The sequence below is a fragment of the Camelus dromedarius genome, chromosome 22 (assembly GCF_036321535.1).
Source record: "Camelus dromedarius isolate mCamDro1 chromosome 22, mCamDro1.pat, whole genome shotgun sequence".
Taxonomy (NCBI): Eukaryota; Metazoa; Chordata; class Mammalia; order Artiodactyla; family Camelidae; genus Camelus; species Camelus dromedarius.
In genome coordinates this window covers 16,314,730-16,338,276 of record NC_087457.1, presented here as the reverse complement: position 1 = coordinate 16,338,276, position 23,547 = coordinate 16,314,730, and the positions used below count along the sequence as shown (strand labels likewise).

Sequence of the window (23,547 nt, the reverse complement as noted above, 5' to 3'; positions counted from 1 at the left end):
CCTTTGTGTGCAGCAACCTTTGGCCTCAGTGAGGAAAATGTGCTTGTGGATCCAGAATCTGGCCATTTATGTCCATAGCCATCACACAAACGCAGAATTGCCGTGATTTGGCTAAATCTGTACAGTGTAGGGGTTTTGAGCTGCAAAGGCACCATTCTAAGGAATATTATTCAGACTTGTGTTTAGAGCCACTGACCAAAGGGGCCTGGCTCAAACCTGAAAGCCTTGGAAGATTGTATCTTGTGTTGTCTTGGCTCCATTTTTTTCCTACACTTTTTTGGAAGCTTCTTTATGCAAAACACTGAGAGGTTAGATTACTTAAGACACTGGTCAGGGATCATTTCCCGTCGGGGAGATGCTTTCATAACATTTAGGACTATCACTGCCTTGATCATCTGTTTAACTGAGAACTTCAGGCTGACTGTGTTACCTTCTGCTCTTAATGTTTATATCGACGGACACGTGATAGAGTTAAATTGGGAAAGCATCAGTCGTGTAGTTTCGGTACTAAGACTTGACATTTTATTTTTACCAGTGAGGACTCAGGACTGAGAATGGGCCTGCCTCTGTCTCATAGTATCACATTGATCATAATAAATATTCCTAGATTGTGTAAAGAGTGGTGAGAAAAATGTGTGCTAGGCGGCTGAGATGCCTTAGAAAGGGGTGCAGCACAAGGTGTGAAGCACAGACTCCAGCATTTAGTTCTTGCTGAATTTTAATATATATAAACACAAAGCAGCGTTAATTCTTAAACGTGGTGCCAGTATTCCTCTCCTGTCGTTCCTGAGCTAGTTTGAGCCGTCTTCCTGTCTCATCCGGACCTAGGTATCGGCTTCCTCACTGGTCTCCACACCTCCGTTGGCTCCCCTTCCAAAAGCTGCAGAAGAGACCGTTCATTTTATTCATCATGGCCCTAAGCAAAAACCCAGCGCTACTCTCTCCACGACCTGGATTAAACATTAACTCCAGCCAGGTTACCAGGGGCTTCTCCAATACGATGTATTATTATTTCATAGCCTCATTAACTTCACCTCCCTATTTATTATCCATCTCCCGGTCAGAATGAACTGCTACCTTTCACTGAACGTGACCTTCCTTCTTCTACCTCCACACATTCACTTGCTTTTCCCTTTAACAGAATCGCTTCTCCCCTAAGCACAGACCCGGTTCCCCTTCTTAATATACCACCCTTTTCAAGTATCTCCTTTTCTGCATACTTATTGTAAGGGTCACGCCTGCCTGACCTAATTGATTTCTATTTCCTCTTGCTGTTGTAAAGATAAGGCTTTTATGTCATTGGGCTTCCTGGCTAGTTAATACTGGTATCCAATCATATCATCTTCCAACAGTGATTGTTTTATCTTCTCATTTCCCACCGGTGTAGCATGATGTTTTACTCCTGCGTTGTTGCATTGTTAGGACTTTCAGAGCAGAGTTAAATCACAGCATCAGAAATCAGCATTCTTGGCTTGTTCTTGATGTTAAGGAAGCCACTCCCACCAAGAGTTTCAGTGTTAAGTATGATTTAGGTTGGAGCTAAAAGTCAGCATTTTTAGATAATATGGAGTATCATTCTAATTTCACTTTATAAAGATGTGCTTTGAGAAGCCTGAAATTGATAATTTTGCATTTTTAAATTTTAAACATAGGCAAGCATATATTTAAACATGTTCCTATATATGTATAAATTGAAACATGCATAGTGAACATACAAAAGTACAAAGAATGCTATGTTGGATTTCCACGTAGCCACCATCCACTTCAGCAATTACCAGTTTTGTTTTATCCTGATCTGACTCATTTCCCTCCCCTCTTACTATTTGGAGGGAAATCCCAGACATCTTATCCTTTGATGCATACATATTTCAGCATGTATCTCTGAAAGATCAGGACGTTTTTATACCTAACCATCATGGATTCGACACATATACAAATGCTACTAATATTTTATTCTCTAATCAGTGATCAGATTTCCTTTTAGGAATATCGTATATTTATGACTGAATCAGGATCCGAATAAATGTCACTCATTGTGGTTGGTTTATATGTCTCTTTTTAGTGTCTATATTCGGGGGTTTTCTTTTCTCTTGCCCTTTTGATCTGTCTCTAGCTCTAGTTGTCTGTGTCTTTATCTTCCTGTAATTTTTTTTTTAAAGAGATTAGCTTATTTGTTCTATAGAGTTCTCCAGAGTCTGGGTTTTGCCGATCGCATCCATCATGTTCTTTTATATGTTCCTCTGACCTACGTTCCTCCTGTAAATTAGTAACTATCAGGATGCTGGATGAAATTCAGGTTTAATTTTGGGGATAAGAATACTTTACAGACAGTTTTATAGAAACTGATTTTCAATCTCATCAAATGTTGATTCTGTATCTATTGAAATGACCATATGGCTTTTATTTTTGATATGCCATGATTTTTTTTTAATTTGATGAGTAAGATCATGAATTTGCCTCATAGTATCTGTCTTCTGACCTTTCATCTACTTTCATTTCTAAATGTTTCTCAGCTGATGAATAAATTAACCTATGTCATTAAATGTCACATGGTAATTTCAGCAGCTCTCTGCATAACTGAATCCCTTAACAGTCCCCTTTGTTTTAATGCGTTTTGTTTGGTGCTCCAAACTTTTGATGAATTTGGAAAGTGGCGTGTGAACATTTTCTACACTGACATGACCTTCTCCCAACCAAACTGACGCTGGTAGAAAATGCAGAACACAGTAAAGAATGTGCCCCCTCTACAGTTAGTGTGGCGAGATCTATGAATATATCCAATTAAGCCGGTCAAATGGAAAAGGTATTGATGGGGAAAGATTAAGGGACTGCTTGAAAGTTTGTTGACTCCTGGCTATGGAAATTTTATACTCAGGTTAATCTGTCAGTGATTAGTAGAAAATATATAGCAGAACTGTCTTCCTGGAGTTGGCTTCTTGGATAAGAAAAGCCTGTTGCCTTTGTAGGGAAGAAAATGCCGCTTTCTTGTAACTCCACCCAGCCAACACTGCACTGCGGGAAGACACTCCTTCTTTAAGAAAGCTAAGACATCCCACAAGGCATTTATGCCACTGACACAATGCTCTAAGAGGTAGTAGGCTAGAATGATTACACCGCGTCATGAGTGAAATGTGCGATCAGAAAAAAAAGAAGGGAAAAAAGCAGCTTCGATGCTTGAAAAAAATAACCTTTCTTGACAATTTTATTTTTCTAAGAATAACACTATCTAATGACACAAAAACATCTCCCTGCTCAGCAGCTGCTGGGAACTTAGGCTATGCTTTCTGTTTAATTGCAAGGAAGCTCAGTGTTACAACAAAAAATTATATTTTTGAAAACAAATATATGTATGTATATGCATGACTAGGCCATTGTGCTGTACACTAGAAATTGACACAGTGTAACTGACTGTACTTCAATTTAAAAAATAAGTTATAATTTTGTTTTATGAGGAGAAATACCCAAAGGTCACTTTTCATTCTGCTGAAGAAGGAAGAAAGAAAGAATACTAGGGTCTGCCCAGAGAGCTTGTAAGGTAAAGGGGGAGCTCAAGAGAATCTTACTAACTTCCTCCGGCCCCAGTGTTCATTTAACAAAACAGAAGACAAGCATGCCCTCATTCACCTGGGTGACCTTGGGCAGTCTTCCCCTGTACACTTCTGTGAATTCTTAGTTCGGGATATTTTATGGAAGACTGCAGAAATATTCCTTGGAGACAATTTGTTTCCTCTTTTTTCAATATAGGATAAACTATAAAATATGTTAGGATTCTTCTCGGTCCACCATTCTATGTGTGTTTAAGTAGCGCCAAAGCCTGAGGGCATCTCTTAAACCTCCATCAGCCCATGGTGTCAGCTTCTTCTTTGGACGAACTCTCACCTTGTAGGTAATCTACAAACCTCTGAGTACTTCCAGCGTATCACCGAGTCCTGAGGTCCATGAAGTGCAATGCCCTCCTTCTACTTTAGAAAATTCTGGTTCCCTTTATGGTCTCATGATGGTTCCTCCCTGGCTTCCCTGGATGTTTCTGTCGCAGACTGCAGTAGAGGAGAGGCCAAGGAGATGGTGTGCCACTTTAAGTCGCAGTGTTGGCTCTGGGAACCTTCACGTCAGGACCGGTTCCTTCTGTCTTCTCCTGTCATTTTTTTTTTTTTTTTCCTTTTTACAAGAACCTATTCGCTATTCAGCAAAGGATTGAATTACTACTCAGAAAAAAAATTCCAGCCCAGAAAGATGATGCTTCAGTGGTTCTGAGAGTGGCTCTGGGTTTTCCTTTGGAGAGCGAATGCCTCCCCTGTCCTCCTGTGGGCATCGATAGAAGATCCATTAGGTGGCACAGCCTTTCCTGCTCAGCTTCTGAGCCAGAGCTTCGTTTTCAGGAACCACATCAGCATTTTTTCCCAGTAAGATTTCAAAGTGCTTCTAGTACACCATTGCTGGGGCGCCATCTTCCCAGCAAGAATAATAATTTCAGATAAAAAAAAAAAAAAAAAAGACTGGGAGATTAAAGAGCAGGAAGTCAAGCAGATTGCTAAATACATAGCCATGGAAGATATCACAGGTAAGGATTAAAGGGAAAAAAACCCCTGCAATTTTGTAGTGATTCACAGTTGCATGTTGGAATATAAAAATTGTTCAAACTTGTATACGTTATTGAGAAAATTGCCTGGAGTCATTTAGTTTAATCGTCTGCAAGTAAAACTTTAAGAATGGTCCTAAAAGCTCCTAGTAAGGACTCGTTGCCTCAGGGAAGACAGGCTCAAATGATAGCTCCTTGGGGTAAATGCTCAATGCTCAGACTAATTCCTGCTCATTGTCAAAGAAGAATGGAAGGGACTTCTTATCAGCAGTTTGCATTTGTGTAAGGGCCCTGGTCTGTCCCTGCCGTGGGCTTCACCGATAAGGAAAACACCACTTAAAACTAGCGAGAAAGTAAGCCACCTTCCCAGCATTATTTTCTCTGCAGCCTGCCTTGAGCGGAAAAAGCCTGGCATTCCACAGGAAAGATTGTGTGACTCCATAGGGAAATGTTTAGTAATGGACAGAGAACTCTTAAGCACTCCTCAAAATTTTATTCTGTGTATTTACTAAAAAGTGCAAGAGTATGTGATTTCCAAAATGTTTAGGTATAAACAAAATTGATTCCATGGCCATCACACCCTATTTTTAAATATTTTATTGTTTTTAAACTGTTACAGTAACACACAACGTTATAAATGCCATTAATTCATGTGACTCGAAAGCTCGGTCAGAAATATTAGAGAATTTGTGTGACTCTAGAAAGTTGAAAATAACTACCCATGTAAGATAGTTCCTTTTTCTTTTAGCTCGAATTGTTCTTCAGTCTTACTGTATAAGCAAGTTGAGTGGGGAATACATTTTTGACAGAGGCTTTGATAGAGTTAAACAGAGTAAATTACGGATATTTACTTAATGCTTCGCTGTCATTCATTGCTTACCGCTCCAAGTCAGACCATCTCTTCACATTTTGTAGAAGAATAATTTACTAAGAAACAACATTTGAGGCTTGATCAGATGTAATTACAGAGTCTGGACAGAAGTGTTTTTCTTCTCTTTGTTCCATATTTATGCCATCAGCCGTAGACACAGATCATCTCTTTGTGTGCAGTTTTGCAACTGACAAAATATTTTATCAAACTGTGTGCCAACCCTGTGATGGCTCATTCCTGCAGCTGAATAGACGGAGGCAGGTAGCTGGACGGCGTCTCACAGCTCGTCTTTGGCAAAACTGTGCCTTGGGCCTGACGCGTCTCAGCTAACTCCAGTGTCGCTCCACTGCATTTGATCTATAAAGATCTCCTTTTAGGGAGAATTGTTCACAGTCTACGGTTTTCAACCCCAGTAACTTCAGTTGTTGTTATTACGGCTTGCATAAAGTAGGCAGTCATTTAAGAATTGGGGAAGGAAGAAAGGGAGAGAGGCTAGGAAGAAGGGAGGGATCCTATTGCGTCGTGCAGGATTTGGGGAGTCTGTCAGTGGTGATTTTAGTCTCCAGATCCTGGGCTAACTCACAGAACTAGCCAGACTTCCCTGGGATGGTCACTAGTCTTGACCTAAATTGCCAAAATAGACCAGATGGAGAATGAAACACTCAGAAGAATGTTCTCTGGGAACAAGTTAACTGTTGTATTTGTACTTTCTTCCTTGTAATTTTGTAGTTGCTAACATCCCAAGGAAAGTGTGTTTGGGATAAAATGTTCATATAAATGACAAACATAAAAGTAATGGAGTCCTATTTATCAGTGTTCCTAATTGCTGTTCAGTTCGCACTTTACTAGAAGATGACAGGTCCCAGATGATGACAAACTAGTTGCAAAGCAGAGGGAGGCAGGGTGTATTAAGTACTGAATGAGTGAGATCTGTGTCACCTACTTCCAGGAACAGCTATGAAGGTCACCTTTTATGCAGCCAAACACATTCTGTTGGCAAAACCTTTAGCTTTACCTGTGATCAACTCCTCCCAGCTCTCCCCAGAAAGAATGTTGTTTCCACAGCTTGGTTTAAGAAACTGCTTTGTCTGTTTCATTAATTTCTGGCAGAATTACCATGCGGAAACTGACTTAGCAATACAACGTGTATCGACCAAAGAGAAAGGATATCGCTGCAAAATGCATAGATCTGCTTAGTGCTGACTGTGCACCGCGTTTTACCAAGGAGAATAAAAGGAAACCTGGCAAAAATCGGAAAGGTGCATGTATCACCATCTCCACCCCAGGTTTTTCTGACAATTACAACTTATTCCTGTGTCTGGCTTGTTGGTTCAGAACAGCTGTACCCGGTCAGTTCACACTTTGTGTCACCTGGGAGTCAGTTGCTGCTTTGCAATTCCGTGATCATTTGTGTTCTCGCTGCTACTAAAAATGCTAAGCAGGATTGCCTGTGACCGTATGAGACAGTTGCTGCTTCATTTTCTCCAAGAATTATTTCATTATCAAATACCCCATAACTAATTTCAAGTCATGATCTAAGAATTTATCAAACGAATGTGTCACAACTCAGCACTGCAAGATGGCGTTCAAAGCATAATCATTTCAGGGGAGAATATTTCTAAAGGACTGAAATAAAGAGACTATTTCTAGTTTTAACCTACATTTACTTACAGTCTTATTAGATCTCACAAGATCAGGAAGTCCAAGGACTAGGTATGAGGCACCTGTCTCTGCTAATGTTCATTCTTAGTTTGCTATTAACGTGGATTGAGGGAGTTGTGGGGGAGGGGAGAGGATGTTGGTTTTGTTGTTTTTAATAAAAGCCTTGGCTTTTGTTCTGAAAGTGCCTGCTGCAGTGTTTGCGGCTCAGCCCGGGTGAGGGGTGATTCCTAGCAACCTGTCAGGGATTCAGAGACCACTGAGGTCTGCTTGAGGCTCAGAGCTCCTTTGGAAGAACGATGGTGACAGAACACTGCAGGCGGTCCCCTCGGCACTGTCGCTGGGGACAGCAGAGATACCCTGCCCAATTTGTCATCCCGTGGATGCCTGTCAGCAGTTGAAAGTCTTAAGCACAAAACCTTTAACTTTTAAGACAAACTCCCTCCGAATATTTTGTAAAAGCAGTTGCCATGGATGAAAACATTCATAGCCCCTAAATAAACAGTTTTTCACACGAAAATATAATATTATGTTAAAATTTATGCTAAGGGATGTATAGAAATTGTCTGCTCTGTGATTTTATAGTCCAAATGATGCCAGTGACCTGCCTCTCTTCCTGATAAAGATGGTAAAAGTGTAGCTGATAACAGGGTAAAATCAACTTTCTCCTCATCCTCCCTGGTTCCTTTTGTTTGGTTTGTAGCCCTGAGAAGGACACCTGGAAATACGTTCTGGAAAGAACTTTTTGTTCTAATAACAACAACAACAAAAATGGACCCAGTTCTTAATGATCCATAGTCATGATTCAAAGAAAGCATGCCTCTTTGAAATCTTCAGATTTCGACTCTCAAGCTTTCCATCTGATTGATACATACCCAAATTAAGATTCTTCCTTACGTGCTCAGTAATATTACCTGCTAATTCATCGGATGCCAGTTTTGTGCCAACCTTTACCTCGATTATTGATAACCTCTATCGAAGTCCTGTAAATCCCCCTGTTTCCTACTTGGGAAATTTGACCATCTGAGTGGTTGAGTAACTTGCTCTAGACACAAAGCTAGCAGGAGATGGGATCTGAAGATCTGTGTCCAAAGTGCAAATCATTTTTTGCACTGTCCTTTGCTGTTCCTCCTAAAAGCCATCTTGAGAGCAGTGAAATGGTCCCAAACACGCCTTAAACAGGAGAATAAGAGACAAGACAGGCCTTGAGTAATTCAGAAATTGAACAATCAGATGCTGAATATTTTGATCAAGTAGAGTGAGAATGAAGCAGAGTTGGAGGAGCAGTTGGGTTACGTGTCAAAGCAAAATGTGCACTTAACTTATGAAGGAAATGAAAAAGAAAGGGAGAAGAAAATAGAAAAGTAAGACATGACAGGTCAAATAAAAGGAAACAAGGGCATCTGAATTTCACATGCAAATAGCAAATAGTAAAATAGAAATTGGTAAGAAAGACAAAGCGTTGAAGATCACTAAGAAGGAGTCAGGTAACAGATGAGACAACTTTTGTCTAAAGCCAGATTTTTCCCACCCTGGAAGAGTAAATATGGCTTGACATAGTGGTTTTGCATTTCATCCTGATAATATCAGGGATAAACGTGATGTAAGTTAGACTTGTTTGGGGTTGAGACTGAGTCCTGTTTAAGATGCTCCCAATGAAACAAGTGGGGAGAAGTTCTGATACTAAATCCCTGCACCTAATGGTGGAGGAATCATTGTCAGCTTGACTTTTCAATAACTGTGAAGTTTGAAGGCAAGTGAATATCAAGTTTATCACGTGAAGATGTTGTGAACCAAAATTAAAACTTGTTTCTACTCCTAATTCAGATTGAGTGAATTTTGCTGTGATTTAGTCTACATTTGCAGCAATATTAGACTATCTTTGCATTTCTTCAAAAGCAGGATGGCGATCAGACATTTAATAATATTCTTCTGAGTAGAAATTAGAGAAAAATGGAAATTTTGAATGGAATGCCCCTGATCTATACATTGACATATATCCAATTAATAATAATTTTTTACATTAGGAACAAATAAGCCACCTTGTATTTTTCTTTGCTATACATTTTGTCTAAAAAATACGAAGTCCATATTGATATAACACATAATTTTGAAAATAATTTTATCAGTGAGTTACCATTAACAATTGTGGACGTTGATACCTAAATTCAGTTGCAGTGATACGACTTCATGTCATTATTTTTGAGCCTTCCCGGAAAATGTATTTTGCTTCATGACAATAGATCTTCTCTTTTCTAACTTCCTTAGAAGATAAAATATGGGTTAAACAAAATATTGAACCTGTTTCCTGTTTAACTATAATTAAATGAATTAACTGTAATTTCCCTTTTATGACTTTACTCTGTTTCATTACATCCAGAAAGTACTGAGGTCCTTGCTGTTGTTTTTTGAGCCTGAAAGTTTAGTGGAGTACACCGCATCTTATATTTACTCTTCCTTTTTAAAGAATTTAAAATTAGAGGTTGCTTAGAAGAGGGAATGACAGACGTAAACCTGTCGGCTTCTTTATCTTTTATCCAGCCACATCCACGTCTACAACGGGGACAAGCCATCTTGTCAAGTGTGCGGAGAAGGAGAAAACTTTCTGTGTGAACGGAGGCGAGTGCTTCATGGTGAAAGACCTTTCAAACCCCTCAAGATACTTGTGCAAGTAAGAAAAGCAATCCTCTGTGTGGCTTATGTCCATGGCTGCTTCTTTCAGATGATCCCACGTCTTACGATATTTTATTGCTGCTTTTTCCAATTCCGTTGCATCCTTTGAATAATGCTGTTTTATTTGTAGAGTGTTGTGAAAAGTTCACACCATTGGTCATCTTCTGTGTTATATCCAGAGTGGTTTTTTGCTTTTTCCAATGTGGTTTTTTTTTTTTCTCTTTTTTTGCCTTCATATTTATAAAGTTGCTTTCCTCGTGGTTTTCCTCATTGTTACCTAGAAGAGATGTGCAAATATCCTAGTGGCCTATGACGTTGGATACCTACGTCTCCATCCAATGTATGAAGGAAGCTCTAAGATAATGTTCCTTTTTACCCCAGGGGTCACCTGTAAAGAGAATAGGACAACTAAACGAAGCAGAAGGGCAGAAGACCCTTTACTGACACTTCTGTTACACTTGCCATTAGCTTGTTCTTTCTTAAGTATTTTTTAAAAGGGAATTTAGGTTGATCTCACAAATGAAAAAAACAGCAAAGTGCATTTGTTTGGAAGTGCACGCGGTGTGTGTAGCATCATTGCATGTAGGAGGCAGAGTGTCCTTCCATGCACTACGGTTATTTACAGATATGTTTAGAATGGCGCTTTCTCCAACGACCCTGAAGGAGCTGGTGCACCATTAAGAAGTCTCACATTTATTCTCACTCAACAGGCAGAAAAAAACAAAGATATTATCAGTACATTAAATATTTAAACCTTGCAGTTTTAGGTCTCATTAAAAAGCACATGTTTATTATGCCATGCATTTTGAGTCTACTTTTGATATTATTAGGCTGTATGTGGTACATGGATTCAAGTAGTTTGATGTGGTAAAAGATGTTTAAAGTCTCACTGAAATGATGAAACATTTATTTTGCAGTTGACCCATAGCTGGGTCCCATTGTTCTAAAGTCAAGTCCTAAAAGAGAAAAAAAAAACCAAAACATATCATTGTAACAATTGTCTCCTACTCCAGAATATTACTAGCTTGTGACTTAAATGTTGACAAGAAGAGCAAGTTTGTCAGAGAGACAGCTGAGCTCGTAGAAAGAACAATTAGCAAACTGAGAACAAAGGCACAAGAAATAATTAAGAAGGCCGTTTTCCTTTTACATCATAGAAATAGTGTACCAATGTTGACATGCCAGTTCTAAGAAAGGCTGCATCATTAGTAAGTAATAAAATGCATCTTAAAAGGCACATATTTTACAATCATAACACGAAACACAAATGCCATTGGGAAGAAATGTTTTGCTGTCCCCTGTGCTGTTCTAGACACAGGCTATCTGTAGACTGTCTCAGGGGACCTCATGGCTGTAAACAAGTACCTTCCGGAACTGCCTTTTTGCCCTCAAAAACTCTTCTTTTAAAAGAGTAGAAGCAGTTCCAAGAGAGGACAAGTTTGGATGGTTGTGTAGCTGATTTTATCAATGAAGACAGACAAGGTATAGAAGTAAATATAGTCTCTTATTTATTTTATTATTATTATTTTAATTTAGTCTTTTTTTATTTGATTTTTACTTTTATTATTTTTACGGTCTTATACTTTTATAGTGAATAAAAGACTAGGAATCACAAGGGTAAAATTCTAATTTCAATTACTAAATAGTTCTTTCATTGATAAAGGTAATAGTTCTAAGCCAAGATAAAATTAATGGGTAAGCGTCTTTAAAACTTTAAAGCAAGCTAAAAATGACAAAGTATATAGAAAAAAATATTTCTTTCAGACCTGAATTATTTTATGACTATCAGTGTTTGTTTTAAAATTAAAGATTCACTTTTTGATCACCACTCTATTCAAATCTATATACCTATATCAAAGAGTTAAAAAGCGATCAGGTTTAGATTTTGGTTCTGCCAATTTGTTGTGAATACGGCCCAAACACACCCCCACCCCGTAATTATCAGTGAATTCGTATCAACAAATTTTACAGCTTCCTATAAGATTTTCTTTGATCAGAATAGAAAATACCAGAAGCTGAGAATTGTAATCTGTAAAATATGAGGCTCATTTATTGCATGAGGAAATTCTGTCATTCTCTCCTAATTCTGGGTGTGTGATGTAATTAAACGCTTCTCCTTTTTAAATGATCGTACCCATATTATCTGTCCTCTCTTTTTACTTCTCTAGAAAAGCATCTGAGACCACTCAGATTTAATTATAATAATGAAACATGAGCATTTTTCATCATAGCCATTGCACAGATTTACAGGCTGTGTGAGTACATACGATCGTTCCTGAATGCCTCTTAGGAACCAGCGCAGCTATTTCCCACATATTAATTTCAGCCATTCTGTAGCCCTCCCACGTCCCATACAAAACACGCTATCGCCTAAGTGCTGTTCATTTGTTCCATTTTGGAATTGTGCCAACAACCGTAATTTTTTTCACCCACACAGCTTTTCATTAAAGTTTAAGCCCAACCTAGGAAAAAAAAAAAACACTTGCTATATGTATTTTTTAATCTTGAGGCGAAATGTGTGTTTTTCTTCTAATAATTATTAAAGCAGCAGAGCAGGAATGAACATTCTGATCCCCCAAGCTAACTTGCCTTCTAGTTCTCAGCAAATTGGCACCATGGTTTTATTGTCTCTTTTTGGGGGAGTAATTCTCATCTTTCAAGAGAGTGTTAAAGCTTATTACTAGATCTTGTTGGGAAGAGTATCTTTGACATCTATGACTTTGATGAGTTTTATCCCCCTTTTGGACCATGTCTTTATTGACGCATCAAAGTAAACAGTACATTGAAGGAAGCATTACAGTGTATTTAACATCCAGAATATTCCATGCCTTTTTTTGTGAAATGAGAGTGTTTTTAATCCCTGTATTAAAAACATCTATAGCATTAAAAATAATCACTACTCAGAATAGAAACAAAGGCAATCATAGACTATGTCTTATGATCATACATAAAACCACTTGAATAGAAACAGAAAACAGGAAAATGCTGCATTGGCTCATCATGGTCCTGTGTATGAAGCCAGTTCATAGTTTCCATACCGTCCATGTGTCTAGAGCAGAACATTTCTGAAGCATGAGCCACATCATTCAGAATCAACTTCATCCCTGACTAAAGCCATGACTCGGAAACACCACAAGCATGGTAGTTTCCAAGTAGTCTCTCTGGTCACCTAATCCACTTGTTGCCTTCTTGGGAGTTGAAGTCGAAGACTTTTCAACAAATTTCTTTTGTCTCTCAGTTCAGAACAAGGTGTTCCAAATGGATTAACCATGTAACAGTTAAACACTTCTCTGAGGAGAGGTTTGCTGGTTACTTGGACATTCCATGGGAACTGTGCGGGAGTTTCCGCGGTGTTTCTCATCTTTTATATTTCTCTGCTCTCTATAGTAATTTAAAATTTATCCTGGGGAAAACAAAAAAACAGTTACTATTCCAGATTGCATAAAGACCAGAAAAGAATCATTCCATCCTGTACTGTCTGGTGTCCCCAGTAGTCGCATGGTTCAAAGAAACAAGACAATTTGAACATGACCATGACGTTGTCCAGACTTTCTTCTTTGTTTTCTCCCCTTGTTCTTGTACATCTGTTCTTCTGAACAGTTTTACTTAGAGAACTATTTTTGAAGATGCCGATGTGATTTTTTTTCAATCTAAAAATGATTTTATACCAGATCGTATTTATAAACTCATTACACTGTCCTATGGACAGACGTGACTTCCCCATGTGAGGATTAGTATTTTAACCACCAATTTTGGTGAACAGTCTTGAGCCCTTTCACTTCAACTCTCTGGACAATATATTTATTTATAACATGGACTTAATATGTTCTCCAAATTTCTTTCCAGGGAGTCAGTGAAATTAAATGAATTCATTTCTGCAAAAGTACTTCTAACTCAGGGGAAGCAAGATTCTTTTTTCCCTTATAATAAAAAATAAATGGTGGAATTACATTCTCTCTGTAGACATTGGGAAAATATATACACCTGTCTTAACAGAGTGTGTCACCATGTTTAATTCCCAATTCTTCATTTTATTTAACATGAGCAGTTTTTATTTGATTTGTTGGGGCCACCAGCTAGCTTTATAACTTTGCATTTGCATTCATTTAATCATTTAGTATCTCTGATCATGAACTTCCTTATATGCAGAAACAACAACAACAACAAAAAAAACAGAAATAGAAAGCAAACAAACAAAGCCTGGGAAGATGGGAGGTGCCTTCAAACATGAACTTGTGGTTTTGTATAATTAATTTTTATGAAACCGTGTAGTACATGTAAGGGCCTATATTGCATTACACATTATTGTAGAGACAGTTGTGAAAATATATAACTATAGGTGATAAAGTCACAATAAATATCATAGTAAATTAAACTCAATAAATGAAATATTAATTAACATTTATTTATAGAACAGCTACATCTGTACCAGACATTTTTGAAAACACAGAAAAAGTATAAAGCCTAGTCTGTGGCCCCTGGGAACTTAGTCTATTTATGGAAACAGAGCAGCTAAAATAGTAGCTCAGTTAGAGTGACTGCAGCCGAGTGGCACAGAGCTGATTATTATGGTAATGAGAACTCGAAGAAGGAAACGAGGGGAGTAAGTGGAAGGCTTTATAAACACAGCCATCATTTATGGAGATTTTTTCCGTACACCAGGTAGGCACTGAGGCTGCAATGATCTTTTTGTGAGACGCACTGACATGCATACCTAGACCAGCAGCTCCATTCTGGGACGTAAAACAAAACAAAACAAAAACCTCAGTTAGACATAAGTCGGTTTCTGAGCTCTGGAGGCCGGGTGGAGGACTTGGGATGCTGTGATAGCTCACAGGGAGCCACAGGAGCTTCTGGAGCAGGAGAGATACCATGGCTGTCTAGGGAAGAGAGACTTCCACACGGGCTGGAGACACCTGGGGGCCCGGGGGATGGGGGAAGCCAAGGCACTAGCTACGGTTGAAGTTTTGTAAAATCCTGGCAGAGTGGTGATGATGGTGAGATTCACAACCCCATTAATAGCTGGATCGACACAATTAAATGAGGGATGATGGGTCCAGTTCAAGTTGTGTCCTATGGCCTCATCCCCATGGCTGTAGAAGGAGAAATCTGGAATCTATGAAAGGGGTGTATTTTGGGTGAGGCCTGGGGTCCCCGAGAACAGACTGCCATCCTCACTCTAACTCCTGCCCCTCAGGGTGGGTGCAGACACTTCCCGCAGCGCCCCTGTGCTCTTCAGTGCTGTCACGTTTAACGGAGAGAAGTGCCTGGGACCCTTGTACCTTAGATCTAGATGGTCAGCTCTTGGAGCAACGCCATCCTCTACTTCTGTGTCCTTCCTGTTCTAGAATCCTCCATGTACTTACTAGGTGTTTCTTGAGTCACTGCGACTTTCACTAAGACAGACTGAAGGAAATGCTTTTCTTCTTATGGAAGCCAACTTAGGTGCAGTTTTGCCTCCAATCAGGCGCACGGACTAAGTGTTCTTTACAGCTTCTTTTTTTTCTCTCCTGAAAGCAGTTAGGCAGCCACATACAGGTATTGATCTCCCTTCTAAGAGGCAAGCTCTGTGCTTGTGTTCAGTGTGAAGGGGTGGGCAAAATCACGTGGTCTCTGACCGTATGGAGTGGGGAGACTCTTGAAAATAGCAAACATATTTCAAGTAATTAATTTAATTATAATTCGTAGGTGTGTTGAGTGCTCCGAAGAGTATTTAGGGGGTTAAGGGAATGTGTAATGGGGGACCCCAACTAGCCAGAGGCAGATACTCCCTGGGAAAGAAAAAGTATATGCAGTCCTTGCCTTGAGAAGCATATAGTCTATTTAAGTTAGGAGTTTGGGATTAACAGATATGCACTAATATAAATAATAGATAACCAACAAGGACCTACTGTAGAGCACAGGGAACTCTACCCAGTATCTTGTAATAAGCTATAATGGAAAAGAATCTAGTATGTGTGTGTATATATATATATATAACTGAATTGCTTTATTGTACACGTGAAACTAACACATTATAAATCAACTATACATCAATAAAAATGAATGTTTAAAAATAAAAGATAAAATACACACAATTTTGAAATACTTATATTGAACAATTTAAGTCAAAAGTGAATATTTAGACGTTTCATCATGAGGCGAGGCTGGAGTAGGTGGAACTGTAAAGTTCTGAGTCTCTAAGCTGTTTGAAGAGACAGGGAAGGGCATCGTCCAGAGAGGAAGCCCAAACCACAGATCAGCTGCGTCCGTGCTTGTGTCACAAGGACGTGGAGATGTATGGAGTGCAGATTGAGCCCATATCCGATTAAATTGTTTGACCTCACAGTAGAGGATACATCATTCAGAGTAAACAATGGCGAGGATTTTCATCTCCCGATGAGCTTTTCAGAACAAGCTGTGCAAACAGAGCCTTGGGAAGGGCACCGGGGTTCAAACGAGGAGGGGGTTCATTCATAAACACTGCCATCTTCATTAGCGGGATTGTACGTCTTAGACGCTGAAAAACAGCAGTGGGGAACCAGGACAGCTTCGAACGCTTTTCCCCCAGGGTTTACCCCGCGTCCAGTGTGACCAGTCTGTGTCTACTGGTATCTCAAGAAGTGAGAACTCGTCCCCTGATCGTGATAGAAAAGGAATGGGACGCCCGTGCTAGCTGAACAGTGATGGGGAGGTCTAGGGTTGGGTCTCACGGCAATGTTATTGGAACATATTATATGTAACATTTTCTGTAATGATGCTGAAGAAGGCATTCCCTTGAGGAAACAAATGCTTCTGGCAAATGATACCATAAAGAATGCTAAATTAGAAAAGCACAGAGCATGCTCAAGAAATTTCACTCCACGGTAGAAAACAGCGCAAAGTTCGTCTTGGAAACAGGCAGACTAACAGTAACAACCCATCTGGGAAAGAATAATCTACAACGCAGATACTCAGCCAGTGAGTGGGCGAGCTGCAGTCAGAATCCTGAGCAAAAGGGTGAGAGAAGTCAGCCCCTGCAATCTGAGAGTGTAGAAAAACAGACCAGCCCCATCTGCCCTCGTGTGTACACCGCCAGCTCTGGTTCTCGGAGGAAGAGCAAAAGGCCTTAACGCCTGACACTTAAACTCGCCAGGAGTCCCCAGTATGTACGTGCTGGCATGTCCATTACTTGAAATTTGTAAGCATGGGTAGCAAAGAAATTATTTCTGATGTTGCACAGTATGAAGGAAATACCCCAACTTGTATAGAGGTAGAGGGGAAAGACAATAGGGACTCTTCTTTTTTTGGACAATTGTCTAAAAAATTGTCCAAATATTCCATTGTGAAGTGGTGACTAGAGAGAGGAGATACCAGATGTAGACCTGTTTCTCTTCTGCCTGACCAAGGGAGGGCCTGATGGAAATTAATGAAGCCAAGAAATAAAGAAAGGACGAGAAAGGATGTCTAAGGATAGTTTATAAATTGACAATAAATTTGCAAAACCACAAGTCCATTTATAATGGTTTATAAAATTAGCAAACCCTAAATAAGCAGAAATTTCTTGGGGTTCCGAAAGCATCTTTGAATATGTCTAGTGTCTCCACCAAAAAGATGGAAAATAATTTATGCAATTAGAAGGTTAAAAAGTACACCAGGCACTAAACTGATTCTCAAAATACATGCATGTATGATCAAAGACATAGTAAACACATCAGGATATCCACCGTGTATTAAGGTTATTGTTAAGAACAGTTTTTATTTTACTGATGCTGTGCAGAAGTCTTGGTTACTAGATTATACGGCTTGATTGAGTCCTAGGTAAAATGGTATTTCAGTAACAGGATTTAAATTTGAGGTAATAGACGTCTGTTAGAGAGTTATAGAGTCTTTTCCAAATTCCAAACACAATGCTAAATGTTTTTGTTTAGGGGAGGGCGCCTGTGAAGGGAATACTGGGGGCTCCTATAAAAAAAAAAAGTGTTTGGAAGTCTACAGAGAGAAGACAGTTTGTCACTAACTATAAAAATAAAAACCAAAAGTTCAAAACTGACCTGTACTTGGCAAATCAGTTGACTGCATGGAAGTCTCTCTGACATAATTCTTTATGGGACACTGGGGTCTGGTCTTCTCTTGGGTTCAGTTTAACAGACGTTTTATGAGAGTCCTTTATGAGCCAGGGAGTGTGCTAAACATTAGAGACAAGACATGATCAGAATGCGGTCACTGTCCTGCAGAGAGAATCACAAACAGCTAAGTAAGGGCAGAAAAAGATCAGGGCAGAGGGGCAGTGTGACAGCGGAAAGCAGTCCCTCACCCAGGGCGTGGAGGGGGCGGGTGGGGAGGTGACAGGCAGGGAGGAGTTAGTTTGAAAAGGTGATGCTTCAGTTCAGACAAAACTGTCTGGGAATTTTTATCTCATTAAGAACAAATATAGAGTAACTTTTAAAAATTGTATAAAATAAAAAAATTTAAGTCAGAAAAAGGAAAAACCCTAGGCAATACAAGCCATCGTTCAGTGATTTAGTGAAAGAGAAAACACATGTAAATACCAAAACTTTTAGAAGTGGAAAAAAATTAACTGTATGGAAATAAAAAAAAAAACATTAGTTCATATGTTTGAAGTTAATGTGATACTAACAACAAAATGGAGTCAATAAATATGTTGTGGTGTCAATTTTAAAAAAAAAGAACAAATATAGAACAAAGATTGTTTATCATGTTAAAAGCAAATACTAAATCTTTTTTTTTTTTAATGCTTTCCATCCTCTATCAGGGAAAGAAACAGTATATATAGTTTTGAAGTTATGACAGTGGTTCCATTACTATTCAAAAAGATTCTTCTAAGACATAAAATTCTTGGAATGTGCTCAGACTCATGCCAAATATTGTTCAGAGTCAGATTAAATCTACCGTACTCTTATCTCTGCTGAAAGTGGTAGATTGGATGCTTAACATACACTTAAAAAAAAAAAATACAATGCTAATAGAGAAATACGTGAGAAGCCAGTCTCCTATTCTTTTAGAAGTAATTCCATAGAATTTAATCAGAGCCTGTGGATCCGGTGAGTTTTCATTTGCATATGCCTTTTCTACACAGTCAGTGCAGCCTGCAGTTTGCTTATGCAGAAACTTGTTTCCCCTTTCTTCCATTTGATTTGGCAACAACTCTGTGTGTCCACAAAAGTTACATGATGACTTGTCGCCAATGAACCCTTGAATTGCTTAGGAACAGGTAGTTGAAATTTGTTTTGCCTCCATGATTGTCTTAAGAATCCATTCTATCAGAAATGTTTTTTTTTTAAAGTTCTTGAGTCCTCCCCGACTGGTAATACATTCAGAAGAAATGATGTCGGGGTTGCTGTACAGTGATTTCGTGTGTGAGGGCGACTCCCAGAACCTTTGCGGTAAAAAGAAACCTTGAATCGTCACTTAGTCAAATCCTTGCATTTCATCACTGAGGAAAACAGAGCCCAGTGAAGCCAAATGGGCTTCTCACCTCCAAGCAGCAAGATTCGGTGATGCCAGGATGGAGGGCCTTGGCATCCATCTCCCGAGGTGTCAGGGTCCCTGACATCCTAAACTTTAGTGTAGATGCAGATCTCTTAAGGATCTGGTTAACATGTGGGTTCTTATTCAGTAGTTCTGGACTGGGGCCTGAGAGTCCAGGACACGCTGGTGCTGTTGGTCCTTGGACCCCACATTGAATATGTATAAGGCTTTACACTAAGACGATTCATCTGAGTGAAGATAAACGTAAGCGAAAAGATACTTCTGGTTCAGATAGAGCTGATGATTCCAGAAAGGATTGGCGCACTTTAAGCAGATCTAGTGTTACTGCACCAAACAGTCTATCTCATCTTGTGATACAGATAAGCCAGCATCTCATCATGCTGGTTTCCTAGGAGATATCGTTTTAGAAGTTCACACTAATTAGAAAATTGATAGGGTAAGGTTTTCGAGCCCTTTCATCTAGTTGTCCTGTGCCCTCTGATCTCAAAAGTGTCACGTAAGATGCATAAATGGCAATTTTTCTAGTAAATGAGTTTCTTCTTTTAAGGGACTCATGATTCCTCAGCTGTTTGTTAATTTCATGGCCCTTAAATAGTGAATTTCTTGCCTCTGATGGTTCTCTCTCCCTCCCTCCCTCTCTCTCTCTCACACACACACACACGCCCCATATTCACATATTTTATATTATATTCTTTGTGTGAAGCAAGTGGATTATTATGTGATCAATATAAGAATTTTAACTTTTATCAAGAATGCAAACAGGTAAGATGAAGTGGTCATTATAGATGTAGCCTTAATTCTGGCATCACCTACTTAATTATAGTGTATGTCTAGATGGATTTACAGTCCTGGTTGAGAAACAGATGTACAGATAAAAATCCCATATACTTCAAAAATTATTATGTCAAATGACTTGTTAACGGAAAACAGGTTTCCTTGTGTTTTTCCTGTGTTACCTGGGAAGACATTCTTATTGAAGCAGGTAGACTGACATCTTCATGAGAAATGACCCAGCCTCACAGGCTATAGTTCTTATTTCTGTGTTTCCTCAAGTAGCTCTTTCTCTCTAGTCATTGCTGCAAAAATATTCTAAACAAAAATAACCAGTTCATTTATCCAAAAAATGTTTTGAAGAATTTTTTTAAAAACCATATCAATACGAGATGTTTGCGGTTAAGCTTACTGACATTATTGTTAATGATCATAATTACACTTTGCTTACACAAGTACTCATGGGGCTGGAAATCTGAACGTGCTAGTGTCTATTCTCTCAAGCCACTCTTACCAAATCACTGGATAACACTTTCTTGGCATTGAATTTGGCTTTAAGGGAAATGAAAAAAAAAATCAATCTTTTATTAGTAAAAATGAATAGTTTTATTCACATCTCTTTGATGCCAGGAGAAGAAAGGGTTGTATGTAAATCACGAGGTCTGCACATGGTGGTTACGATATAGATGAGCTATTAATGATAACCACGGCTGTGGGTGCTGGGCGTCTATAGGAAGTGTATTTGTGTCCTAGAACCTTTCAATGACCCTATTTACTAGAGTATGATATTGGGTAAAATGAATCCAGCCTGAAATTCTTCAGTTACTGGAGGGACTGCAACAAAAAGAACAGTTATAAAGGACTTCCACGTTTAGGCCCAGCCCCATTACAAGACCTTAAGAACAATATTCTACCAAGATTCTGGAATTTTGATAGGCAAATGTAGGGGAGTGAGTAAAATGTCAACTTTATATAATTTCAAAATAGTTTACCTTAAGCGCAAAATGACATTTACTAAATACCACTGTGGAAGAATAACTTTAAAATTTTTTTTAATGTGTTTGATGTGGGATAGTTGGATGAAATGAAATTTGTACTGATAAAAATGTGCCTCTTTCTGTCTTTCACCATTAAAAACGAAACCTAATCTGTGGTATCTTAAGGGAAAAAAATAAACAGAGAATGCAGTTTTTCTTGTCAGTAATCACTGGTGTGCCAAAGTGCTTGATTTCTGTTGCAGTTTGATGATTTAGCTTATAACGTATAAAAATACCGATGAAACTAAATACAAAATTATGTTTACAGCAGAAAAAGCTCAGGATCATTTAAATCTTAAAAGATTATGGACTGAACCATGCAAGCTCTTAACTAAAACCAGTGTTTTAACAGAGTAAGAGTCAGTGATCGGTGGCAAATAAGGAAATGTCAAAGGGAAACTGACTTAGCTGCCCAGACCTTGCCACCCCAGTTCAACTTTTCAGCCTCACTCTAGTTAAATTGCAGTTAACTGATCTTACGAAGACTGAAGCAAACAACAACAGAAACATACACCCCACAGTTTTCGCGGTTCACGGTTTTCTAAATGTTTTGTCTTTTCCTTTTCTCTACGTTGCTCAGCCACCAGGTCATTTGTAGGACTTTCATATTCTGTAGGAGGAAATTTGCCAGGCTGAAAGTTCAGTGTCTTTAGCATTCGATTGCTTATTACATTTTTACCCTCTAGGTGCCAACCTGGATTCACTGGAGCAAGATGTACTGAGAATGTGCCCATGAAAGTCCAAAACCAAGAAAGTATGTTAAAATAATCTGAAATTTGCTTTCTCCCCCAAACTACAGCAACAATCACTACCTCTTGGTGCTTTTACAGCTCAGTGGTGACTGATTCCTTTTGTTCTAATTATGGTTTAACCACTCAGGGCATAATCCCATTCCATATGACCTTGTTTAATTGTCTCTCAGCACGGAGACCCCAGAGGTCATCGTGAACCCATTGGGACGGTCAGTGATGCTGGCGATGGTGGTGGGCAGGCCCCTCCAAAAAAACCCTTCTAACCTTTGGGACCAGTGCTATCAAATGGAAAACCTAGATGAAGAAAACGTCCCCTTTCATTTTAAGTGGCTCCCTTTAAGAGAAAGCAGTCACTTAAAATGCTGGGACCTTTCTGGGTTTTTTGTCCAAATGTTGAACCCTTTGGGGGAGATGCCAGAGTCTGGAAGCCATGATTAGGACAAAGACTCAGTTCCTGAGGGTGAACTCACCAAGTTCAGTCAAATGAACACTGAAGGAGCTTCTTTCTAGCATATATTCACCTCTTCTCTTTTTCTCTGTTTTTTTTTCTACCATTGTTTTTTTTGTTTCTTCTCTCAGGTGCCCCAATGAGTTTACTGGTGATCGCTGCCAAAACTACGTAATGGCCAGCTTCTACAGTACGTCCACTCCCTTTCTGTCTCTGCCTGAGTAGGAGCATGTTCAGTTGGTGCTGCTTTCTTGTCACTGCATCTTCCCTCAGATCTCACCTAGAGCTAGGTGCATTGACCGGGTCTAACACTGACTGCCTCTGCCTGTCGCATGAGACCGTTAACAAGAGTGATTGTATGACTTCTCTGCTCATGACTAGTTGAACTAGCTCTGAGACAGACAAATAGGTGTGTGAGGCCCCGGATGCTCCTGAAATGGATCTGGAATCAAGTGACACCACACGATAGCCTATATCACCCAGTGCGATCATAATAAAGGCCTTTAAAAGTCTCACTTTCATTGATAAAAAAAATAATAAAATCATTCTGCTGAACAGTCCATCTTCTTTAGAACCATGACCGCATCCTGAAAAGGGATGTTTGCTAAGTTGTAACCAATACGCACCTGAAATGATGGTAAGTTCATTTCGGTTCAGAATGTGTTCTCTGTAACAAATAAACAGAATAAAAAGAGTTCAGGTGTTTCTCTTCATTAACCAAACAGTTTGCATTTAAATTTTTTTTTAAAAAGCACTGATTAAGGAAATGAAAAACAAGCATTTCACAGCCAATGAGACAGTCTGGCTTCTATTTACGTTGCTTAGGAAACCAGTGATCCAGGTCTAGTTTAACGATCATTTATTTATGTTATGCTAGTCTCAATAAGAATTTTAGAAACATTTGTTTTTTAAAAATATTTATTGGTTGCTTTGAAACCTAACAGTTCACTGCTAGACGTATATTTTAAAATGAGAACTGGGAAATCCTGATTTCTGTGGCTTCATGAAATTTTGACCATCTTTCCTAAAAGAGCCAATTCACAGTGTATATAATTGTACGGATAACTGAACTATGAATCTGTCCTTCTTTTGTGAACTGGGACTATAGTTTTTAATTCCGGAGCTTTCAAAGCATTATATTTAAAATGGATTCCATATAGATACCCATTTAGATCAAAGGTTGACAATTTTTTTTTCCTGTAAAGGATCAGATAGTAAATACTTCTGAGTTTGCAGACGACCCCGTCATTGTCACAGCTACAGAACCTCTGTCGTTAGCACAAAAG

General features: G+C 39.0%; 1 protein-coding gene across 14 annotated transcripts in view; it reads left to right on the top strand.

Moving 5' to 3' along the window:
- Positions 1–23,547, top strand: part of NRG1 (neuregulin 1) — a 194,587-nt gene that overhangs the window by 151,937 nt on the left and 19,103 nt on the right. For 9 of the 14 annotated variants that reach the window (XM_064477477.1, XM_064477476.1, XM_064477475.1 and 6 more), the window contains 2 exons: positions 9,651–9,780; positions 22,393–22,451. In XM_064477477.1, the coding sequence (XP_064333547.1) occupies positions 9,651–9,780; positions 22,393–22,451 (189 nt within the window). Of the gene's footprint in view, positions 1–9,650; positions 9,781–21,747; positions 21,816–22,392; positions 22,452–23,547 lie in introns of those variants that run through there. The other 5 variants (XM_064477474.1, XM_010987993.3, XM_064477480.1 and 2 more) reach the window with 2 other exon arrangements.